Below are 21,134 nucleotides of genomic sequence, written 5' to 3'. Positions count from 1 at the left end.
GCAAGAAAAACTGCCTTTTGCAATTGACTGATGGTGATTTTGTCAATGCCAGCGGTGTTCAGGTCGTGGTCCAGATGTTTTGGGATTGCACCCAAGGTACCTATTACTATTAGTACTATCTTTGCTTTCTTTTGCCACTGTTGTTCTACTTCTGTTTGCAGGTCTTTATATTTTGTGATTTTCTCCAGTTCTTTCTCTTCTATTCTGCTGTCTCCAGGTATTGCAATGTCTCCTATCCAGACTTTTTTGTCTTTCTTATCAATAATTGTTAAGTCTGGGGTGTTGTGTGGCAGGTACTTGTCTGTTTGAATTCTATCCCACATTTTTATATATAACTCAATGCAGTGAACATACCTAATACTTTCTCCTCCTATTTTCCCCACAGCAACAACCCTGTGAGGTGGGTTGGGCTGAGAGAGTGACTGGCCCAAAGTCACCAGCTGGCTTTCATGCTTAAGGTGAGACTAGAACTTACAGTCTCCTGGTTTCTAGGCCAGCATCAAACTTTTTTTTCTTCAATTTATATATCACTTAAAAAGAAAATAATGGGAAATATTTGATAATCAATTGTTTCAATTTTTCCCATTTTTGGAAAGAGAATTAAAAAGAAAAAAGGGGAAATACTTCCCACCACCCAACCTTTCTGAGTTTCTTCTTTTATTCCGTTTGAGTCTTCTCATCTCTCCTGTTGTCTCTACATCCAAATATGGTACACAAACCACTTAGCACAATTTTGGATCGGCTGGGCACACCCTAACTCTGGGGTATGTATCACTGCTAAAGAGTTTTTCCAGAGTAACTTTACGCCAAGCAAAATAACATCTGGATTATGTTTTAAGGGAAACAAGCAAATGGGGGAGCAGGGGAAACAGATGTATTTACACAAAAACAGGGAAGGCTCGCAAGAAGCCGGCCTAAGACATACTCAGAAGAATTAGTCACACTAGCTGGAATAGGATGCGGTTACAGTTTAAAAGAATTTTGCAAGGGTGCAATCCTGCGCAGAAATCAGGCAAAGCTTCAGCCCCAAATGGCGCTTTAGGAAGAAATGCGTGACCACAGCCACCCCAGTCACTCCAGATGTGTAATTTTGGAGGATGTGGGGGAAGACGGATTTACTCGGAAAGGTTCCTTTCCTTCCTCCCCAAGGTTCTGCTGATCAAACTTGCAGAGAAGATGGAGATGGCAAACTGCCAAGGAATATTTTGCGAGGCAAGATGTTAATATACTCGGAGCAATGCCAGCAGGAGATGCTCATCAGGAACCGAGCAGACTACAGGTGGGCGCTTTTAAAAAAAAGAAATGCTAAAGGTCAGTGCATCTATGTGGTCGCTAAGAAGTGACATCGACTTGATGGCACATATTCAGTCAAAGGCAATTGATTCCAACCAAGAAACAAAATGCAGGAGCACCCGCGGCGGGTGCGGGTGCGGGTGCGGGTGCGAAAACGCACCACGTGGCACATCTACAAGGAGGAAGGGCTTCGATCCCAGCAGAAGCAGCTGCACAAAGAGCTGAATGAAGAATCTGAAAATCTGAATGGATGAATCCTATCTCTGCGTATAGACACGGAACAGAAGAGGAATACCCAGGCGTGGCAGCTCTCAGACTTAGCCGGAGATATGGGAAGATGCTGCGAACAACGAAAAGCTTCATAATACAAGAGAACAGTAGCAAAATGTTAGCAGGAAACAGAGGAAAGGCACAAGAATTCCAGGTATATTTCGGTTCAGTCTTCTCCAATAAGAAGGCATACGTTGGATTAACTGCGAAGATCAGGCTGACCAAGCAAGATTGCAGGGCACCTGCCTTCTATCCCCCATAGCTACTGTTTATATAGCAAAACAAAAAACAAAAAACACCACTGCTCATTAATTATATTGATGCACTGAATGTCAGGCATTGTTGGGTTCTTTGGTGAAATGGGAGCAAGGCAGCTGTTCCCAGCCTTTGCTTCCCTCCCCCGCGCCCCTAAATTTATTCTCCAACATTAGGAATTTCCTAATGGAAATTGCTTCCTTGCATGGAAGAAAAACCCAGCTGAGCTATCCTAGCCATCCATGTGACCTTCCCAAAGTAGTGTTCATCTGTAAGGCATAAGCCTAGGTGCCCCAGGGGTGGCCGATGAGTTTGCCAGGTCGGAAAACTAACAGCACAGAAACTCCTGCCTTTGTGTTTATCTCCCCTTTCCTAACCTCAGGCCGTATGCACGCATTCACTTGTGTCTTGGCAAATGCAGTTTAGTGGAGAAAACTTTGGGAGCATTTTGAATGGAAAAAGTGACATCAGAAATGGTCACATGATCACTGTCCTAGTTAGTATGTTGGCTCCTGAATAAGCTTTAGTTCACTCCAGTTTAAAAGATTGTCCTTAGTATTCCTGATTTAAATTTTAAATTTTTAGATTAAAAATGAAATTCAAGCTTACTGGGAAGTATGCCTCATTCAGGTTAATTCAATTTGAATCCAGATAAGTGGGTATATGCACTTACTTGGACTAAGCTCCAGCTGAACACAATAATATTCACTTTGCATGGAAATAGGACTGAAATTTCAATAGTTAGGGTTTTTTTTTAATTCTGATGCTTAGCTTAGCATTGTTGATTTTCCTGAAATTGTTTTAGTAGTGATGGTCATAACAAAAGTCTCCTTAAAAACCACAAGCACATTACAAAAAAAAAATTGTAATAAATTAAAAAAAACAACCAATGCATTAGTTCTTTTGACATCAGTAGAACAAATTAGAATTCCTGATAATCAGTACTACCATACTGCCATTATTTCTACTTCTTAGTCTTTCAAAAGTGGTTGGAAATAATTGATGATTATCAATCTCTGTCAGAGGATCTTGAAGACTGAAAGGGGTCTATGAACTTGGATGGGAAAATAATTACAACTTTGTTTTGATTAACCTCTAATAGAAATTCAGCTTTTCAACGATGAATGTAAACAAGGAAGTTATTTATGGTCTCTAGACTCCATAAGTGTTTAACTTGAATACATCTCACTATCTAAAATTATTATATCCTAAAAAGACTTATTGAATTACTGATTTTATGCATCAATAAAGATGCACATATATTTGTTATTTTTAAATATTTTGATAAGTGTACCGGTGCATAATTGGTTTCCTTTGTAATACAATCCATATGTATTTTGTTTTTTTGGTATACAATGCATATCTATGCATTTACATTTTTCTGAGAAGGAGTCTGAGGTTTCATAGGACGGACGTTTAAAGGGCTCCTGGGAGACATTGCCCCCCAACCCCACCACAACTGCCTGCCACTGGTCCTTCAGAAATAAAATTCACTCACCTGGCCTTCATGCAAAAGGGAAATAAATAAATTGCTCCCGCCCATCCAAGTTCTTATTTCACATTATGCGCATTTGCCCGATTGTATGGAAATCTGAGCAGTTCCAGGATGGGGAACTGAAAAGGCATCAAGTCACATTCCTCCTTAGAGGAGGAGCTAGCTTAAGGTAGCTGAAGCCCCAAACCTAAGAGATCCCTAAGAGAGTTAAGAGGTCCCATTGGGAAATGAACACCCCACACATTCTACAGCATTTCAAAGAAAAGATTAAGTTTTACTGCTGATTTGAATACACTGCAACTGAGGCATAAATAAATGGGCTCCACCATCAAATACAAATGAGAGAGTGACATCACAGAAGCAAGAAAGAAGCAGGATCAGTGAAACACCCCCAGTAGAAGTCCCTAATTTAAATTCCATAAATTAACAGTGGAATTAAAACAAGCTTTTCCAACCTGCACTCTCCACAAATATTTTGGACCAACTCCCATAACTCCTGATCAGCACAGCCTGTAGCACCAGATGCAAAAGATGTATGACTAAATTCTTCTGATTCCAACTCATAAGAGGCACACTTTAAGGGGAGGAAATCATCTAAACTGCAATGGTTGTGTTTGCTTTATGCAAACGTCTTCAGATTATGAGAATGATTATGTCTTGATTCAGCAGATTTGTCACTGTTGCAGGGACACCTAACTTCCCATATAGCTCCTCCAATTTTCAATAAATTGGAGGAACAATTCCTTAGGCATTCTTCTGTGGGATGTGGGGGGGGGGGGGAATCACTATTCTTTCTATGGCGGTTAATCAGCTGAGTTGTACAGATGGGAATCCTCTTGTGTCTGTGAAGAAAACTTCACTAACTCCCTGCAATACAGCAAAATTAGCAGTACTGGAATGGCTGTACAGATATGGGACTTTTGTACCTGTCCTTATGAATCCATAGACGTGGAGACATAACTCATGTTTTACTCTCTTGTTAGTTTTATACACAGTTAAAGAAATAGTTTATATCACTTAATAAATTAAGTCAGTTTGTTTTAACTCTTGTATGTTTTTGGATTGTTTTATTGTGGATTGCTTTTATTCTTGTTTATCTACTGTTTTGTCTTGTGCTTTCATTGTTGTCTGTCTACTGCTCTGGACTTTTGAGAGGAACAGTACTAGTAGTAATAATAACAATAATACCTAGGTAGAGATTGGAACCTGTAGAAGCACTTGATTCAAGAGATCATAAAATGTTATCATAGAGTTAATTAGGTTCCACAGGGTGAAGTTTGACTCCATGGATGACTGCACATCATGATCTGCCTCCCAATTAGAATTTTTCCAAGGAGTTTCCAGTAATTTCTATGGTCCTATCAATCCACTATATCTACTGCTTCCTATTTTATTTCCCTCAGTCTTCCCAAGCGTAATTTTTTTCTAGTACATCATCTACTCTCATCACACACTCAAAGTCTGTGAGTTTCAATTTGCTGATCCTCAGATTGCCTAATTTGTATAGGCAGCTAAGCAGGTGAGGAAAGTAATGGTCTGGCAGTTCCTGCTATCACCAACTATCTTTACCTGGTGCCCAACCCAAAAACCCAGAGTGTGAGAAGAGAGGATCTCACATCTTCTGTCGCTTTCTTGGTGATTAAAAGGTCAAAATCTCTTGGCCATGTAGAGAAGAGGTGTGGTGATGAGACCAACCCTTCCTTTCCCCCTTTGGGACCCAGGTCAATTTCACAAGAAATAAATATATCTAACTTTATTTAAAAAGAAAGAAAAGGTAAAAGATAAAAAGTCCTAGAAATCAAATTTGAAATGAATTTACAATTTTTTTACTAGGCATAATTCCAAAATATATTAATTAAAAAAGTCACAGTTAAGACACACATTCACAACCGTGAAGATAAACTTAGCACACATTGGAAAAGGAATACATTACTAACAATATCAGACTGGGAATTTCAACTTGGAAAATATGAAGTAATGGCAAAAATAACAGCATATATCCACAACAGAAGCTTAACCAAATTTAAGCAAGTGTGGCTCCCATATATACTCTATATTACACAGCAAGCCACAGCAAATATAAATATTTAGAGTGTGGTTTTTAAGAGGAAAAAGAATTGATTAAAGAACTAAGATCAGAAATACATGAACATTTTAAATGTTTGTAAACGTTATATATCAGTAGGAGTACAACAAAGTGGAAGTTAGAAACTAAATATTTAGTTATAATGTTTTAGTAGCTTTTTTTCCCTTTTTTCTTCGTATCTTTAAATAACAAAATAGTGGAGATGTTGGCACTCAGCCCAGAAATTCAAATATTTTCTCCTATTGATAAAATAATTCAATGTACTTTGTTTTTATGGTTAATTTCCTTGTCAACTGAGCACCAAGTGTAAAACCTTGGCAACTCCTTTGTCTTCTTACTGAAATTTCTGCGTCAGTTATTTTTGTATTACCTTTATTTTTTTTTCCTTTTACTTATTCATTCTCTCTTTTTTTCTTCTTCTTTTAAAAATGATCAATACGTTTTAAAAATATAAAAATCCCTTTTAACTTTAAATATGTAGTTATTTTGGAAGAACATAAATTATAGAACTGCCCAGATCATGTCACATAACAGCTCACAAATTAATTTTGAAAGAAAAATCCAAACAAAAATACCATATTCCAGACAGACCACAAGATGACGTGGGCCTGTGACAGTGGAGAACTGTCTGCCATAATCTCTCAAAAAAAACCTAGAGAGGTTTCAAATCACCTCTCAGATCACAAGAAGATTCCAGAAGAAAAAAGTATATCATCCTGAACATAGCCTGAAGGATGACCAAAGGCTGAAATTATACCTAATTCCCCAATTTTTACAGAAAATAAAGCATCACACAGCAGAAAGAAAACAAAACCCTAAAGCAATGTTTATTTTTTGTGTGTGCCTTCAAGTCAGTCTTGTCTTCTGGTGACTGCCTGGACTAACCCCTGTGATTTTTTTGAGCAAGATTTTCAGAAGTGGGTTGCCCTGGCCGCCTTCTTCCTAGGGCTGAGAGAGAAGGACTGGCCCAAGGTCACCCAGCTGGCTTCATGCTGAAGGCAGAACTAGAACTTCCAGTCTCCTGGTCTCCAGCCTGGTGCCTTTAACCACTACACCAAACTGGCTCTCATGTCTTACCTACTTGTACAGAAATACAAGCTTCTTGAAGGAAGGGTCCTCTGTTTCCTTTCCTAGATTCCTCCAGGTTAATGGAGATTGCAGAGCAGCCGCATCTTCATTGAGGGTAAAACAGGTTGGTCTGAAGAAAGTTATGTCACGCTATTGTGATACAAGCCCTGTCCCCTCTGTACACTTGCACGTGCACATCCCAAAGGGCAGCGCTTGCAGCACGATGCTGCTTTCATCGTTCTGAAATGAGCCTGCAGATATCCATTTTCCAAACTTTAATTAGAGGCTGGCCTCTCATCCACAGAGGTGTGTGGTATTCATTTGTGCCTGGAAGCTGGCACACAGGCTACATTCACCCTGAGGGCTTCCTGGAAGGCCTTAAAGACCTGGCTGTTCTCCCAGGCCTTGGCGTAGGTTGGATGTGTTTGGCATCTACGGCATATAATTTGGTTGCCCGGATTTCCACCTTGTTTATTCGTTTTACTGTATTTTTCTTTACCTTGTTGAGTTTTTCCTTCTTCTGTTTACATTGTGAGCCACCCAGAGTTGATTTGGAGTGAGGCGGCACTGAAGTGGAATGAAATAAATCAGTCAATAAATTCACAACAGCCTACCAAGAGGAAGAGATCCATTTCCCAGTTGAAAGTCAGAATCCATTCTGACCCACCCTTTCTTTAATCAGCTTGCCAAGAGTGGGAAGAGGAATTGCAATGTCACTTTGCTTCTTACTCCCTAAGAAGTAGCGATGTTTGACCTTTGAGCACCAATGTCCTTAATGCAAGAGAAAGGCATATTGTTGGAGTAACCGCTGGGTTCCTTGGTTGCTTTTGGGGAATCCCTAACGCTAAACTCATGAACTGAAAAGATCTGAGTTACTGTATGATCAAATAAGGTTTATGCCAAATACGTTCTTTTAATATTTCCATTTGGACATGACAGCAACTGAATTGTTCCTCTAGAATAGCATTTCTTAAAGTGTGGTCTGAACCCTTGGGGGTCCCCCAAGACCTTCTCAGGGGTCCATGAAATCAAAATTACCTGCCAGATGTTAAAGATGTTTGCAAGAATTTAAAACAATGTCACTCTTCTCATATTTTAAAAAAAATGTTAAAAATGTATAGTTTTTTCATGAAAATATTTATGTTAATGTCTAATGGGCTTAATATTGTTATTTTTACATGATTCAATAAATGAATATTCTATGAATCTGTCAGTTTTAATTTTCAATATGGGAAATACTGATAAATATAACACATACAAACAAAAGCTCTTTTGGGGCCCTCCGTAATTTTTAAAAGCGGGAAGGGGTCCTGAGAGCAAAAGGTTTAAGAAACATAGCTCTGGGGCATTTCAGAACTCATCAGGGACATCATTTATCAGCTCCTTTCCCTGGTGAATTGTAATTAAATTCCACTTTGCCCCCCAGGCCCCATCCCCACAGCAGCCGGGCGGAGCTGTGCTGGAAGGCAGGGGTAGGGCGCCCGGTTGAGGAAGTCTGGGCTCCCAGGGAGGACCCCGATGCTTCCTCTTTCCCGATAAATCTCTTATCACAGCACGGGCGAGAAAGACGATGATGAAATATTTCGGCAAACCCTTCTTGCTGACTTGAAGCCAGGTGAGGCAAGGTAGACGCGAAAGCCCCGCTGCCTTGCCGGCCCTCCTCCCTCCACCCGACGAGGTCTGCGATCAGGCCGAGGTGAGGCCAAGCGCGGAACCGGCGCGGGGGCGGAGCGCTTCAAAAAGGGGCCGCGGGCGAGGAGGGCAGAAGGAGGGAAGCGTCCGGAGGCCGAGAGGCCGGGAAGAAAGCGGAGGCGAGAGGAGGGAGAGCAGCGGCACCAGCCGAAGCGCGCCGGGGAAGAGGGCGGAGAGCTCCTCCGGGCCATGGGCGCTTTTCTCCTCAGCGCAACCTGGCTGGGGGCTCTGCTGCTGCTGCTGCTGGTCCTGCTGCTGGTGGCCTCGCTCGGCGGGAGGAATCGGTGAGTCGAAGGGTCTGGGCAGGTGGGCCCTTGGACCCGCCGCAGGCCAGGAGGACGAAGCATCCTGCCGCTTCTCCCCCGCGTGCGGGAGAAGAGCTGCCCGCGCGCTCAGCCGGCAGAGAGAGCCACCCCTTACGGCGAGGTTAGGTGCGATGGTTCGAGACGGGCGGGTGAATCATTTACGATGTGCGATATGCTTTGAATGGGTAGGGCGCTTATCGTAAGGCAATAGCGTTGCGGAAGGTGATGCCAGACGCGATGGAGGGAGTGATTTGAATTATGAGGTGGAGAAACAGGATCAGAGAAGTTTTTCTCCATCATCAGGCTGGAATTAAAGATCATCCAACCTTACTGATGGGAAAGTCAAAGCTAGGAAAGGAAGGGCAGAAGGACAGGACTTCTTCACATCATTACGTGGGTGATTAATTAGTGGAGTTGTCAAAGCAGCATTGAGGAGACCTCAGTTGATCTCAGAAAACTAAGCTTGCACCTGGTTAGCACTTGGATGGAAGATCCCTCAGAAATGTGGCCCAGGTAGGAAAACTCAAAAAATGAAGCAATGGCAAACTAGCCTTGAAGGAGACTTGACTTTGCCTCTGGTACTGTCACAGGCTGTGCTTGTTACACATACAACCATGCTTAACTGTAGTTTATAAAATAAATCACAATTGGATAGATTCACACAACATGCTAAACCGCAAGTCGTGAGTTACAAATCACAGTGATTGGGTTCCTGCAAAATGCTAAGGCATAAAAAGGCAACAGCATGGTGGGTTAGCTGTGTTGTGTGAACCCAGCTAATAAATCAGATGGCTTTTTATAAGGACATTAGATGAATTTTTAAAGCATGCTGATTTTGATTGCATTATTTCTAGAAACAGAGTCCAAGCCCATCTGCTTTGAATATGAGCTGAAAGGTGCAGCTGTTGGAGAGAGTTTATATTTGTTAGATTCCTGGGACCTCCCAGGATGTTGGACTTAGATATGCCTTTCGGTTGATCCATTAGGCAACTTCTTTCTTCATGTAGTATGTGCCCATTACGCAGAACTCAGATCTTACCTGGTGTGTGTGTGTGTGTGTGGGGGGGTGTTGGGAGGAGAGTTATAGATTATCTAATAGCAAGATATACTATTTCATGCTGGAGTCCCCAAGTCTGCCCACAAGATTTTCCTTGGCACCCACCAGGGTTCCTACTTTTCCTGATTGGTTGCGGTGGTATTACTGTTCTTGTTCCAACAGGAAAGTTTCCACTCTGTAAAACCAAGTGCCAACTTCGGATGACATGTTTATATCTAAGAATGTTTGTGAATCTTAAGTGAGCAATAAAGGCATGCTTAGAATATGAAGATTTCTTCTGAAAAGCTTGATTTGTGCAACATCAAAAGATTTAACCTAGGCCAGATAAAGCCCTGGCTGCTCTATTAGCATCGCATGTTAACCTTAGTTGGTATTAACCACGGGCAGGAGTTTGTGCTTTAACATGTTATGCAAGCTAAATTCATTTGGTGAGCTTAGAGGTCAATGTATTGTGTGGACTCAGAAAACGGTTAATTCAAGAGTATCAAGAAGCTACAGCTGGTACAGAATGCAGCAGCGTGGGCTGTTATGTGCTCTCCTCAATCAGCACATGTTACATCTCTGCTCTGTGAGCTGAATTGGTTGCCAGTATACTTCCAGGTTCAACTCAAGATACTGGCATGGGGCTGGGTTTTTGAGGGGCCACCTCTCCCCGATTATATCATTAGGTCCAGCAGAAAAGGTACTCTGGGCCCGTCTATTGGGGAGTGCTGTCTGGTGGGGCCCAGGAAGGGAGCTTTTTCTGTCATGGTACCCACCCTTTGAAATATTTCCCCAGAGATTAGACTGGCCCCAACCTTTCAGACCTTCACAAAGCCTTAAACCAGTGTTGTCCAAACTTGGCCACTTTAAGATGAGTGGACTTCAACTCCCAGAATTCTTTATCTTTATCTTTGTAACTCTGGTTTTTACAACTTTTAATTATGTATTTCCGATTTTAGTTTGTTGTAAGCCGCCCAGAGTCCCCCGTTGTGGGGAGATGGGCGGGGACAAGTCAAATAAATAAATAAAATAAATAAAAAAGTAGATTGTGTCAGGAGAGCAGCTAAAGAGGAGATGTGCTAGAAGGATGGTATGGGACAGAACAGTTGTTTTCCCCCCTGCTGTGGAGTGTTAGCTAATACCGTATGTTTGTTTCTGTCTGGAATGCATTTTCCGTAATAGTGAATTCAGATGTAGAATTCCTATGAATATTGTGGTTGTAAATATTTCATCTGTTTGTCTTTCTCTGAGCATCATCAGTTTACTTTTGGTGAAAGGACTATTTTGCTGTTTTTTGTAAGATCAAAAACTTTGTTTAAGTATTTGGAACTCACTCTGCCTTACTCTGTTTCTTGACCAAATAACTTCTCTTTAACATCTTACCAGTTTGCATCCTGGACATTGAGTGTTGGAAGAAAAATGACCAAACAACCTATCAAGAATGGTTGACATGACATTTGGCTTGTGGTTAGTTCATTGGCAAATTACTTTTCAAATTACTAACTTGGCACTCCCATCATTTGGAAAGCTCCCCCCCAGTGCCATTTAATGGAAATCTTGTCCCCTATTGCTATGGATCTCATCTTGCTGGTTTGTAGCAAGGATTTTACTCTAATTTGGATTGATCTCAAATTTATACATGTTACCCAAATGTTGCTTCTAACTTGACTAAAATGTACCTTTGAACAACATTAATTCTCCCATTAAACATACAGTACTCACATGCATATACTTACAGTATGTATGAAAATGTCTAAGTGGGACTGAAGAACTGAAAACTCCTTTCCTTCAACTTATTTGTATATTTATATGTCACATTTATTCCTCAAAAGCATGGATTTTGACCTGCTCTGACACATTTATTCTCTGCCGACTATTCAGAATATAAAACATAAGAGCAATCAGTTATCTACTATTTATGATTTTTTTAAAAACACATAATTGGCTTTATAATAAAAATGTTTATGCTGTTCAGGTATAAAACTTACACTCTAAGAATGTCTCCAAGGAATTGGGCAGTTTCCCTTCAGGACTGCTTTTAGGTGTATAACCGGGGGTGCTGATCTTTTTAAAACCAGGTGTGTATGTCGTTGTGTGTATGTGTGGTGTGTATACATGCACATAAAATGAGCAATCTTGCAAGATTGCTGGAAGCTGACAGCAGCATCTGAAAGCCCAGATGGCATTTCCTATCATATAAAGTACCATTTATTTATTCATATTATTAATTTTATTAATGCTTTGAAACTCTCTTCCCCTCTACTATATGACTCCTTCACTCATCCTTTTAAGCTCCATTGTGGTTTGTTAGGTTTTTGGCCTAGCATAGGTGAAACCCACCACTGTGGTTCATTCAACAAACTCTGGGTTTAAATCATAGCTTAGTGCAATGTGCAAACAATAACAATGTGTACTAGAGTCAATTTACAATTAAACCATAAAAACAATAAAATATAGCCAAAAAAAAAAGAGCTCAAACAAGAATGGTAAAAAAGAAAGGTTACAATAAAACAAAGGAACTTTCTAAAATAATTAATCGCTACAACCATAGCAAAATAGAACAGTTTTAGCAGCTGTCCAAAGATGGCTTAGGAAAATTATCTTGTAAATCTGTGTATAATAATATTTTGTTACAATAATGGAAAATCTTACATCATTTTTAAAACTCGCAGCTATTTCTGTTGCAACAGATTAATGTGGTTACACCTCTTGACAGTTTCACTTATTTTTTGATAAAAACGTATTCACTGATATTTTTAATTCTTTCCAACCTAACAGAATGTTGGAAAGTAATTTTGTATAGACGCTCTAGGCCAGTGTTTCTCAACCATGGCAACTTTAAGTGGTAGGGACTTCAACTCCCAGAATTCCCCAGCCAGCCTTGGAAAGTAATGTTGGAAAGTAATTTTGTATAGATGCCCTAGGCCAATGTTTCTCAACCGTGGCAACTTTAAGCAGTAGGGACTTCAACTCCCAGAATTCCCCAGCCAGCCTTGTTGAAGTCCCTATCACTTAAAGTTGCCACGGTTGAGAAACACTGCTCTAGGCTCTGTCAGTCTGCCTGCCTACATGATGAGTCTCTGAAAACTGAGCAGAAGGGGACCTCAATGAGTGTGTGGAAGGGTAGTCCACAAAAGAAAGTCTGAGTTAAAAAACCAGTAGAATCCCCCCAGGATCTAGCAAGAAAAATAAAATCCAAAATCAATCAATCAATCAATCAATCAATCAATCAATCAATCATTGGAACACTGCCAATTCCTCCACTCTAAGCCCTCCTCCCTCCTGGCCGTACGACCCAGAGCAGAGAATATACATCTAGTACACACATAGCACAATCGCAGACAAAACACAGAGGGAAAGCAGAAGCATGCGCATACATGGGCATCCAGAAAAATATGACATATTACTTCATTACATAGAAGATAACGCAGATGCTTCTTTATGGCCAAAGTGGTTGGGAAGAAATCCAAAAGGCATGCTCTATGTGCTTTCCCTCCTTGTATTTTAAAAAGTAATTAATGCATTTAATTAAAAAGTAATTGATGCATTCAGCTCCAGTGTAGCACCCCCTATTTTGTAGTCCCTAGAGTCACAACTGCTAACAATTTGCATGATTGCTTCCAAAAAATGAACGATAAGTCCTAAAATAGGCTTATTTTTAAAAGCAACCCTTCCAAACTTCTCCCAAAATCTAGAGAACCACATTCCCCAATCATGATCTCACTGGTATTTAGAACAGAGTACCCATAGTTTGCACCACTGATCTTCTGCTTCACATCTCACCCTCTGCAATGTGGCCGTCAAAATGCTCCCCGCCAAAACTCTTAGATTTTTGCACAATCTCAGCAAGCCTTTGTTAAATTAAGGATAATTGAGTTCAGCAGGAATTACTCACAGGCAAAATGTATAAAAGAAGAATTTTATAACACTTAATCCCTGGGATTGTATTCTTTGGAAATTTGCCCTTCTACCACTATGTCATTGCATTTGATTCAGCTTGTATTGGTTATTTTGACCTAATGTATCTAAAATTACTCAATCTGTGCATTTTTTTTCAAAAAAATACCAGCAGTGGTATGTGCATATAAGGATGGTTTGAGGCTGTGATGCTATTTTTTAGATCTAAATTTTGTATGTGCCCATGTCAGAGCTACCATTTATAAAGAGAAAACAGACTGGGAAAATGTCCCTTTAAGTTTTTAAAGATGCCATCATATTTCCCGTTAAAAGTAAGATACTATCTCTACATTCTGCGTGCTATTAAACGCCACCATTTCTTCAGAAATGGGGTGGATTTTGGACTGAAGAAACACCCTCTAGCTAGGAGCTATATAGCTTTTTCTAATTGCACTGTAATGCAATATTCTTCATGTTTATTCAAAGTAAGTTCTATGGCTAAAGGTTTACTTCCTTGAACCTATATTTAAGATTCAAGGCTTATCTGCAAGTTTTTCTAGCATTAATTAGTTGTACATTATTTTGGCTACATATACAGTATGCATTGCTAATTAAATAAGACAAGAATGGATGGGGAAAGCTTTTACTTTTATGGAATTTTAGCCCATATTATTCCAATGCCTTGAAGGAAGTAACTGGAAACAAACAAAGCAAAACCAAGAGGGTACATATGTTCTCAAGGACTAAATGTTTCCAACCTTTCCTGTGATGGGTATATGCCTTATTTTACAAATAAAAATTATTTATTTGAAAAACTGCCAGAGGATACTGATCTGTTTGGCAGCAACCTCTGTCCAGGAACAAAGTCTATTTCAACTGGAGCACCATATACATCCTGTAAGTAAATAAATAGAAATAAAGAATGAAGAAAGAGGAGCTTTAAATTGTCTGCTGGCTTCTGGACAAAGTGAGCAGAAGGCATACAGGTCCTTTGACCACAGTCTACCCTGTAGTTGGATGTATTGCATTTTCATTCCCATTCTAAAATTTCTGTCTATCTGTTCACATGAGTTAGAATGAATATATAATGCAGCACCATGTCTGTCCTCCTTCAAGCCACGGATAAGCAGCCACACTTAAGTTCTCCGAATTCCTCTCTTATGTCTAAAGTAGGAATGGCCTTTTGCTTTGAACAGGGCCAGCTCAAGGATTTATGGTGCCTCCCTAGGCCACATTAACTGATGGCACCACCTCCTGCCGAAGTGAAGATTTACATTTTTAGAATGATTACTTTAACATTTTAGGTTCTTACAATAAAGGACACTAAATCTGAAGTTTAATCATTTTTCTTCTGCCCTTTGTTTTTAGAAAAAGGGGAGTTGTTGGTGCCCCCTAAGCTTTGGCACCCTAGGCCAGTGTCTATTCAGCCTTAGCTTAAAGCTTTCCCTGGTTTAATAAAGCAGAGGTAGGCATATTAATATCCATGATGCCATTTCACATATGCCTTTCTTGGCACTAACAGGCTTCCTTCCTCCCCTGACATTAAATCTTTTAAAGTTTATTTTAATGCAGTGGTAATAATTGGGAAGATGGCATGCTGCAAAAAAGTGCCAGCCTGTAAACATTACATTTATTTCCAAGAATCCCACTGGGTCCACATAGGGCCCCAGGGCACTGTTATGAAATGAAAGTGGTGGGTTTGATAAATATATTAAATGAAGGGGATTAAAGAGAGAATAATACGATGGAGTGGCAAAGAACATCCTAGTAGATTAAAGAATTCCACCAGTTGGCATGCTATTGAATAGAAGTTACACTGTACTATAGCACTCATTTGGTGACTCAGCCAGCCTCTCTCCCACATTATGATCCGGGCTGGATTTAGACAGAGCCTCTTTGTTAAAAATGTACAGGTCTCACTAAGGTGTGTACCAAAACAGGATCTTGGGTCACAGCAACAAACTTGGGAACAGACATACATACATACATACTTATATATGCCTTTTAATGATTCAATAGCAAGGTATTTAAAGTGAAAAATACAAATTCATTTCAAATGAATGCATTTACTGATTACATATTGATCATTTGGCTGGTTTGACTTCTCTCATAGATTATAACATAGTATACCCTGGAAACAATATTTAAATGTAAGTTTTAAAATAATTTTAAGATATATTAATATATATACAAAATGCTGACAATCAGGATCACTTTTATTAATGTAAGTAATAATGAACTCCTTTGCAAAACCATAAAACTGATATTCTGAAATTTTGTGAGGCTCTAAGCTGTAGCTTGTTTAGCTTATGCCTAAATCCGGCACTGAATGATGGTTTTCTGAAAGTACCCACCACATACTTTAAAATTCAAGTTTACCCACTGTGTCCTAAGCTTTTTTTTCCTGAGGAAGGCTGTGCACTTGACCAAGGAGAGATGATTAATGCTCCACTGAGAGCAAACACTACAGAAATCTACCTTTGTAGGTAGATTTAGCAAACATGAATAGTAGCATCCTTTGTCTTTTAAACTTGGAAGGGCCCTCCTTGCTTTCTGTCCTTGTGGAAACAGTAAACCCCTTTTGTAATGGTATATTTATAACTTTGTGGGTTGAAATCTAGAAGAAGCCAAGGTGGCAGTGGAGCCAAGAAGTCACTTTGCCTGTCTATTTTTAGAATCGAATAGCCCATAGTTTATATCAGTTAAGTAGTTGGTCAGCAGCTGATTTCTATGTGATCTTTTGGCCAAATAGAAACGTATTTCTGTTAAGAAATAAATTAAGTTGAATTTATTCAGCAAATCTCTGGAGACTAAGAAGGAGCCACACGGGAGGTGGGGTAGTTGCCTCAGGCCCCCCACATTGAAGGAGGTCCAATTTATGAAAAGAATGGAGAGACTATAATGATTTTCATTCAGTGTATTAAAATTAATCAAAATATAATTTCAATAATTATTTTAGCATTTTTAATGGAAGTGGTTCAGAACCAGTGGAGGAAATAATTACATGAGCATAGGATGAGCTTTGAATCCACTCTGAATTTGGTGGTGTACAAATGTGGTGAAGGAAGGAAAGAGTGTAGAGGGAAGATCTCTCAGAGCCTTGACGATCCTGCTTTGGGGTGAGGCTATGTCTAGTGTTGCACATGAATATAAACAGATTAGTATACATGAGAGAATCAAGTTCAGGATTAAACAACCTACTGACTTATTCAGTAGAAGCCTTTTTGCCTGATCCTTAATGACCTTGAAAAGTGACTTCAGACCTGGTTAGTACATAGGTGGGAGACTGCTAGGAAATACCATGGTGGTTGGCTACGGTTGAAAAACATCCAGGAATAAAGCAGTGGCAAGCCAGGAGAACTATATGGACATATCCATGAGGTCAGTACACGCTGAGTTCAAGTGAAGGGAGACTTTAATGACCTTCCAGCAATAATTATAGCAGTGTTTCTCAGCCTTGTCTCAACCTTGGCAACTTGAAGACGTGTGGACTTTGACTCCCAGAATTTCCCAGCCAGCAAGGGTTGAAGTCCACACATCTTCAAGTTGCCAAGGTTGGGAAACACTGAGTTATAGATTAGGAATTAAGAGTTACATTTCATTCCAGTCACCAAACAAATATAACGTGACAGTATAAAGTGACTGTTAGTCCTTACTCATATTAGCAGGTATTTAAAGAGGAAGACACCAAATGCTTACAGTTACAGTTGCTAGACAATATGAATTTGGATGAAATGTCTTGTCCTGCTCTCACTTCAATAATCAGTTGAGATAGAACCCTCTCCCAAGAAGGAAAATAATTTTTTTTGTTGAAGCAGAAGAAATCTGTAACTTCCTCTCTAATTTTGGCCATTTTTCATACTACATAAGAAGGAAGGCAGAGATGATCTGTTGGGAACGACAGAAGGATTTGAAAGCTTCCTTGCTTGTGGACCAAGGCTGAAGAATATGTTTAATTTTGGTTTCATTTTTTAAAACAATGAGAGCAACATGCCAGCACATTTTTGGAGCACTAAAAAAAGAAAAGCAACGTTTTGCTTAATTTGCAATGAAATAGGACCAATGCTATGGCTTTATATGTAGCTTTTGTTTCTTTCATTTGATGGATGAAAATGGAGCAGTTGTTCTCCACATCTTTTTCTCTGTACTAGGAAAAATTGCATCTGTTAGACTTCTGTCTGATAAGCTATAATGGAACGTTCACCTGTCTTGTAAAACCTCAAGGGTGCTGAGCCAGATTAAGTCTGGAGTGATTTGTTTAGGAGGGGTAATTTTGATCTTTTAATTCACGATTGTGCCATTTGTGTGCTACTGAGGGCTGTGCTAAATATATACGAACTCTTTCTGATTTATAATGTGCTTTCAATTAATTTCAAGCATCTGCATCCCATTAAATTAATGTTAATAATGGCTAGTTGCAGCTGCTGAACATAGCACAGTCACTCTGAGAAACCCATCTGCTAACCACTAACATGAAAAAATCTTCGGATAATTATCCCTTGCAAAATTTTGACAGAGGTTTTTAAATTGTGAGACTTGTCTAAATACTGTAGGACTGTGTCCTTTCAATAAGGAGAGCAGTTATCTGAGCCAACGTTCACCCTTTAAACAGTTTTCTTAGTTGAATTTTCTCTCTAAACTTCTGCCACATGGTGCCAATTACCTTCTTCTTTTTTTTTTTTTAGAAAAAAATGGATTTTTGATAAGCTAGTAAAGTTTATCACCAAGTTTAGCATTAGAAGCAAATCAACTTGCTTCACCAAGTTTAGCATTAGAAGCAAATCAACTTGCAGACTTGGTTATTCATATTCCCTATCCCCACCATAATTAATTTGCTTTGCTCTGGGGAACCCTGATATTTCTTGGAAGCATTTTGGATATTTTCCATGAAAGGATGCTGATGGTAGGAACACAGGAAGCTGCCTTGGACTCCTCTGCACCAACCTTCCCCAATTTTGGTACTATACAGATTTGTAGATTTCAGTTTCTAGAATTCTCTGCAATGGCCAGGGGGTTCTGGGAGTTGAAGTCCACATATCTGCAGGGTGCCAAGACTGGGGGAAGACTGATATAAACTAACTGCTTTATCCAGCCCAGTGCTATCTACTGTGACTGGTTCCCCCAAACCTCAGGAAGAAGTCTTTCTCAGGTCTGAAATTCTTCAACGGTAGCCATTAGGATTGAACCTGGAATCCTCAGACCTCGAGTGCCGGACCATGGAAGACTTTCTCTTCCCCAAAGCTTGAGCTTCCTTGTGATAATTGCACAATCATTGTCTTGTGCAACTGCAGCAAACAATCTGCTTTATTTTGTATAGCCTACCTCTTTTTGACAGGGTTGGAGAAGACGACAATGCTTTTGTTATTTGCAATTTAGATTAGATTCAGGCGTGCTAATTAATTGAAGATTTCTGATACTTTTGCATACTTTCCATACACAGGGAAGCCTGCTTAGCTAGAATAATCCTCTTTTTTTAATAAGGCTTTAATAAAATTCCACCCACCATTCTTACTTAGCAAAACACCTGGGCTATAGATTCTTCAGCTGGCTCTTGTTACAAATATCTCTGTCACAGCAGTTATTTTGCAAGAGTGGCAATTGACACAAAAAAACAAGGCAGTGGAGACTTTCATGCTTTTTACTATATACAGTGACGTTATTTATAGCAGGTATCTACAACGATATATACAGCACAATCCTGGTGTTCACCCAGTGTCAGGTTTCCCCCTAAGTCTCCCTCCCAGAGACTATCCCCATCTACTTCTCCTGCTTCCTCCTCCTTTCTCCCTGTTTCCTTTCTCTGTTTCTGGGCTTTACAGGAGAGAAAGTGAAAAGAAAGGAGTGGGCTGGAATTTACTGTAGTGTGCTCATTGTGGCTTGACCTCCTCCTGAAACCACTCAGCCAAACACTTACTGCTTCTCTGTTGGGAGAAGAACCTCTTGTAGGGTCTTCTGCCCAGTCCTTCCCTGATATCAGGGCTTCTCCACTGACATCTTCCCCTCTTGGGTCTTTGGTGAAGCCACTGCTTGCAGCCAGCTGGATCCCTCCTTCCCATTCTTTGCCTTGGGTGGAGCTCTCATGCATCTGGGTCCTCACTTCCCCTGGACCTTTTTTCTCCCTTCTGGCGGGGAACTAACAACTGTTACGCACACTTTCTTTCCAGCCACTCCATTCCCTCCGTGCACAGACCTTTTCTCTCTTCTTCTTTCCTTCTCTCCTCTCCTTCTTTCTCTCCAATTTTTAGGTTAGATGGCAGCATGTCCCCTAGCAATTGAGGAGGTGGGTGTCCTCCCAGGGCTCTAGTCCCCAACACCTTATTACTAGGCTAGATCAATGGGACTGCTGTCTTGACATATCCCCACAACAGCCCTGGCCAGTAGCCAAGTCAGCTCATCAGGCCTTGTGACAGCACAGCTGCCCTTCAGGGCCAAAGCTGAGCTTCTTTTCCCCTTCTACCCATTCCATTGGATGGCTCATGCCAGCAGAAGAGCAGCCATGCCAGGCCATTAAAACTCAAATGCCACAATCTCCCTTTTCATTAGGATTAGAGCTGTCACAGTGTGGCTTCCTTATTTTATATTATTTAGCTTCAGCTAAGAATGCAAGATAAAATATTTTATGAAACACTTGGGAATGATTAAACAGTAATATGGTTAATTGTTTATATATCTTGATATCGTTTCCAGACGGCCTGATGAACCTCCACTTGATAAAGGTCACATTCCTTGGCTTGGGCATGCACTGGAATTTGGTAAAGATGCTGCCACATTCCTGTCTGATATGAGAAAGAAGCATGGTGATATTTTCACGGTGAGTATTTATAGGACTTACCTTCTTCAAGGTATCAAAGCTTAGGGTATCAAAGTGTTAATAGGCTTTTGGTGTATGCTACCTTGAAAATCTTGTAAGCTGCTTGGAATTCTTATGTAAGTAGGAAGGTAGGATATAAATCTAATAAATAAATAATTTAAATAAATAAAGGTGCACTGCTTCATTGATGAAATTTTGCAGAGCATCTGGATGATGCCACTTTTCAGCTGCAAGCCACCTGTTTTCCCACTGCTGCTTCCATCTTCTTTTCCACTGAAAATCTGTAAGGAGGAAAAGACAGCATAGTCGTGTCACTGCTAGCATTGTTCCCATCTATCTGGATGTGTTAAGGTGGGTCAAGTGTCTGTACTACCATAGCCATTGGTCAGGGAAGGGAATTATTAGCAAATTGGGAGAGGAAATATGTTTAGCATTTGCTTACCCTTATAAATTAGGTAATCAGGTGAAGCCAACACAAAGCTGTAAAGTTCCCAAATCTACTGTTCTCCCACAACGCTTTGGTAACCGTCAGTCCCATTTTGCTCCAAATACTTATTGATGTATCGGCCTTTGGACTGAAGGATCTGCTAGCATTTTATGGGAATCCAATGCTGCTGTGTCAGCTTCCTGGTATAACTAACGAAGTTGTCATTTTGCCCCCAAATGGTGAAGAGGGTAAGGTAAACCAAGGGATTTGCCCAAGGACAAAAAAGGACAACTGCACCCTGTCCTGTTACATTGTAAAAATCAGGGGCCATCTCTAGATGATGATCTGCTCCTCTTCACTGAGAGAGGAGGTCTGTACAAAAGGAAAGTCGTTTTGACGTGATCTTCCCTTTACAGTTCACAGAGCAGCTTCAGTTTTACACAAAGGCACCAGCTAAGGATGGTGATCTATGTCGCCTCCATTGGTTTTAGAGAAT

At 40.2% G+C, this 21,134-nt stretch overlaps 1 protein-coding gene across 3 annotated transcripts in view; it reads left to right on the top strand.

The window, feature by feature from the left end:
* The first annotated feature begins 7,955 nt into the window (after window positions 1-7,955).
* Window positions 7,956-21,134, top strand: part of PTGIS (prostaglandin I2 synthase) — a 48,003-nt gene continuing 34,824 nt past the window's right edge. Inside the window, exons 1-2 of one of the 3 annotated variants that reach the window (XM_088153719.1) lie at window positions 7,956-8,163; window positions 20,088-20,211. In XM_088153719.1, coding sequence (XP_088009845.1) covers window positions 20,182-20,211 — 30 coding nt within the window. In that variant the 5' untranslated portion in view covers window positions 7,956-8,163; window positions 20,088-20,181. Of the gene's footprint in view, window positions 8,164-8,214; window positions 8,444-8,860; window positions 8,978-20,087; window positions 20,212-21,134 lie in introns of those variants that run through there. The other 2 variants (XM_007431191.4, XM_088153718.1) reach the window with 2 other exon arrangements.

This window comes from Python bivittatus, unplaced genomic scaffold, assembly GCF_059951505.1.
Source record: "Python bivittatus isolate LINGU-HERP-01145 unplaced genomic scaffold, Pbiv_v1 ctg000700_np1212, whole genome shotgun sequence".
NCBI classification, from domain to species: Eukaryota; Metazoa; Chordata; class Lepidosauria; order Squamata; family Pythonidae; genus Python; species Python bivittatus.
Note: the sequence above shows the minus strand (reverse complement) of the source record. Positions and strands in the feature narration are given on the sequence as shown.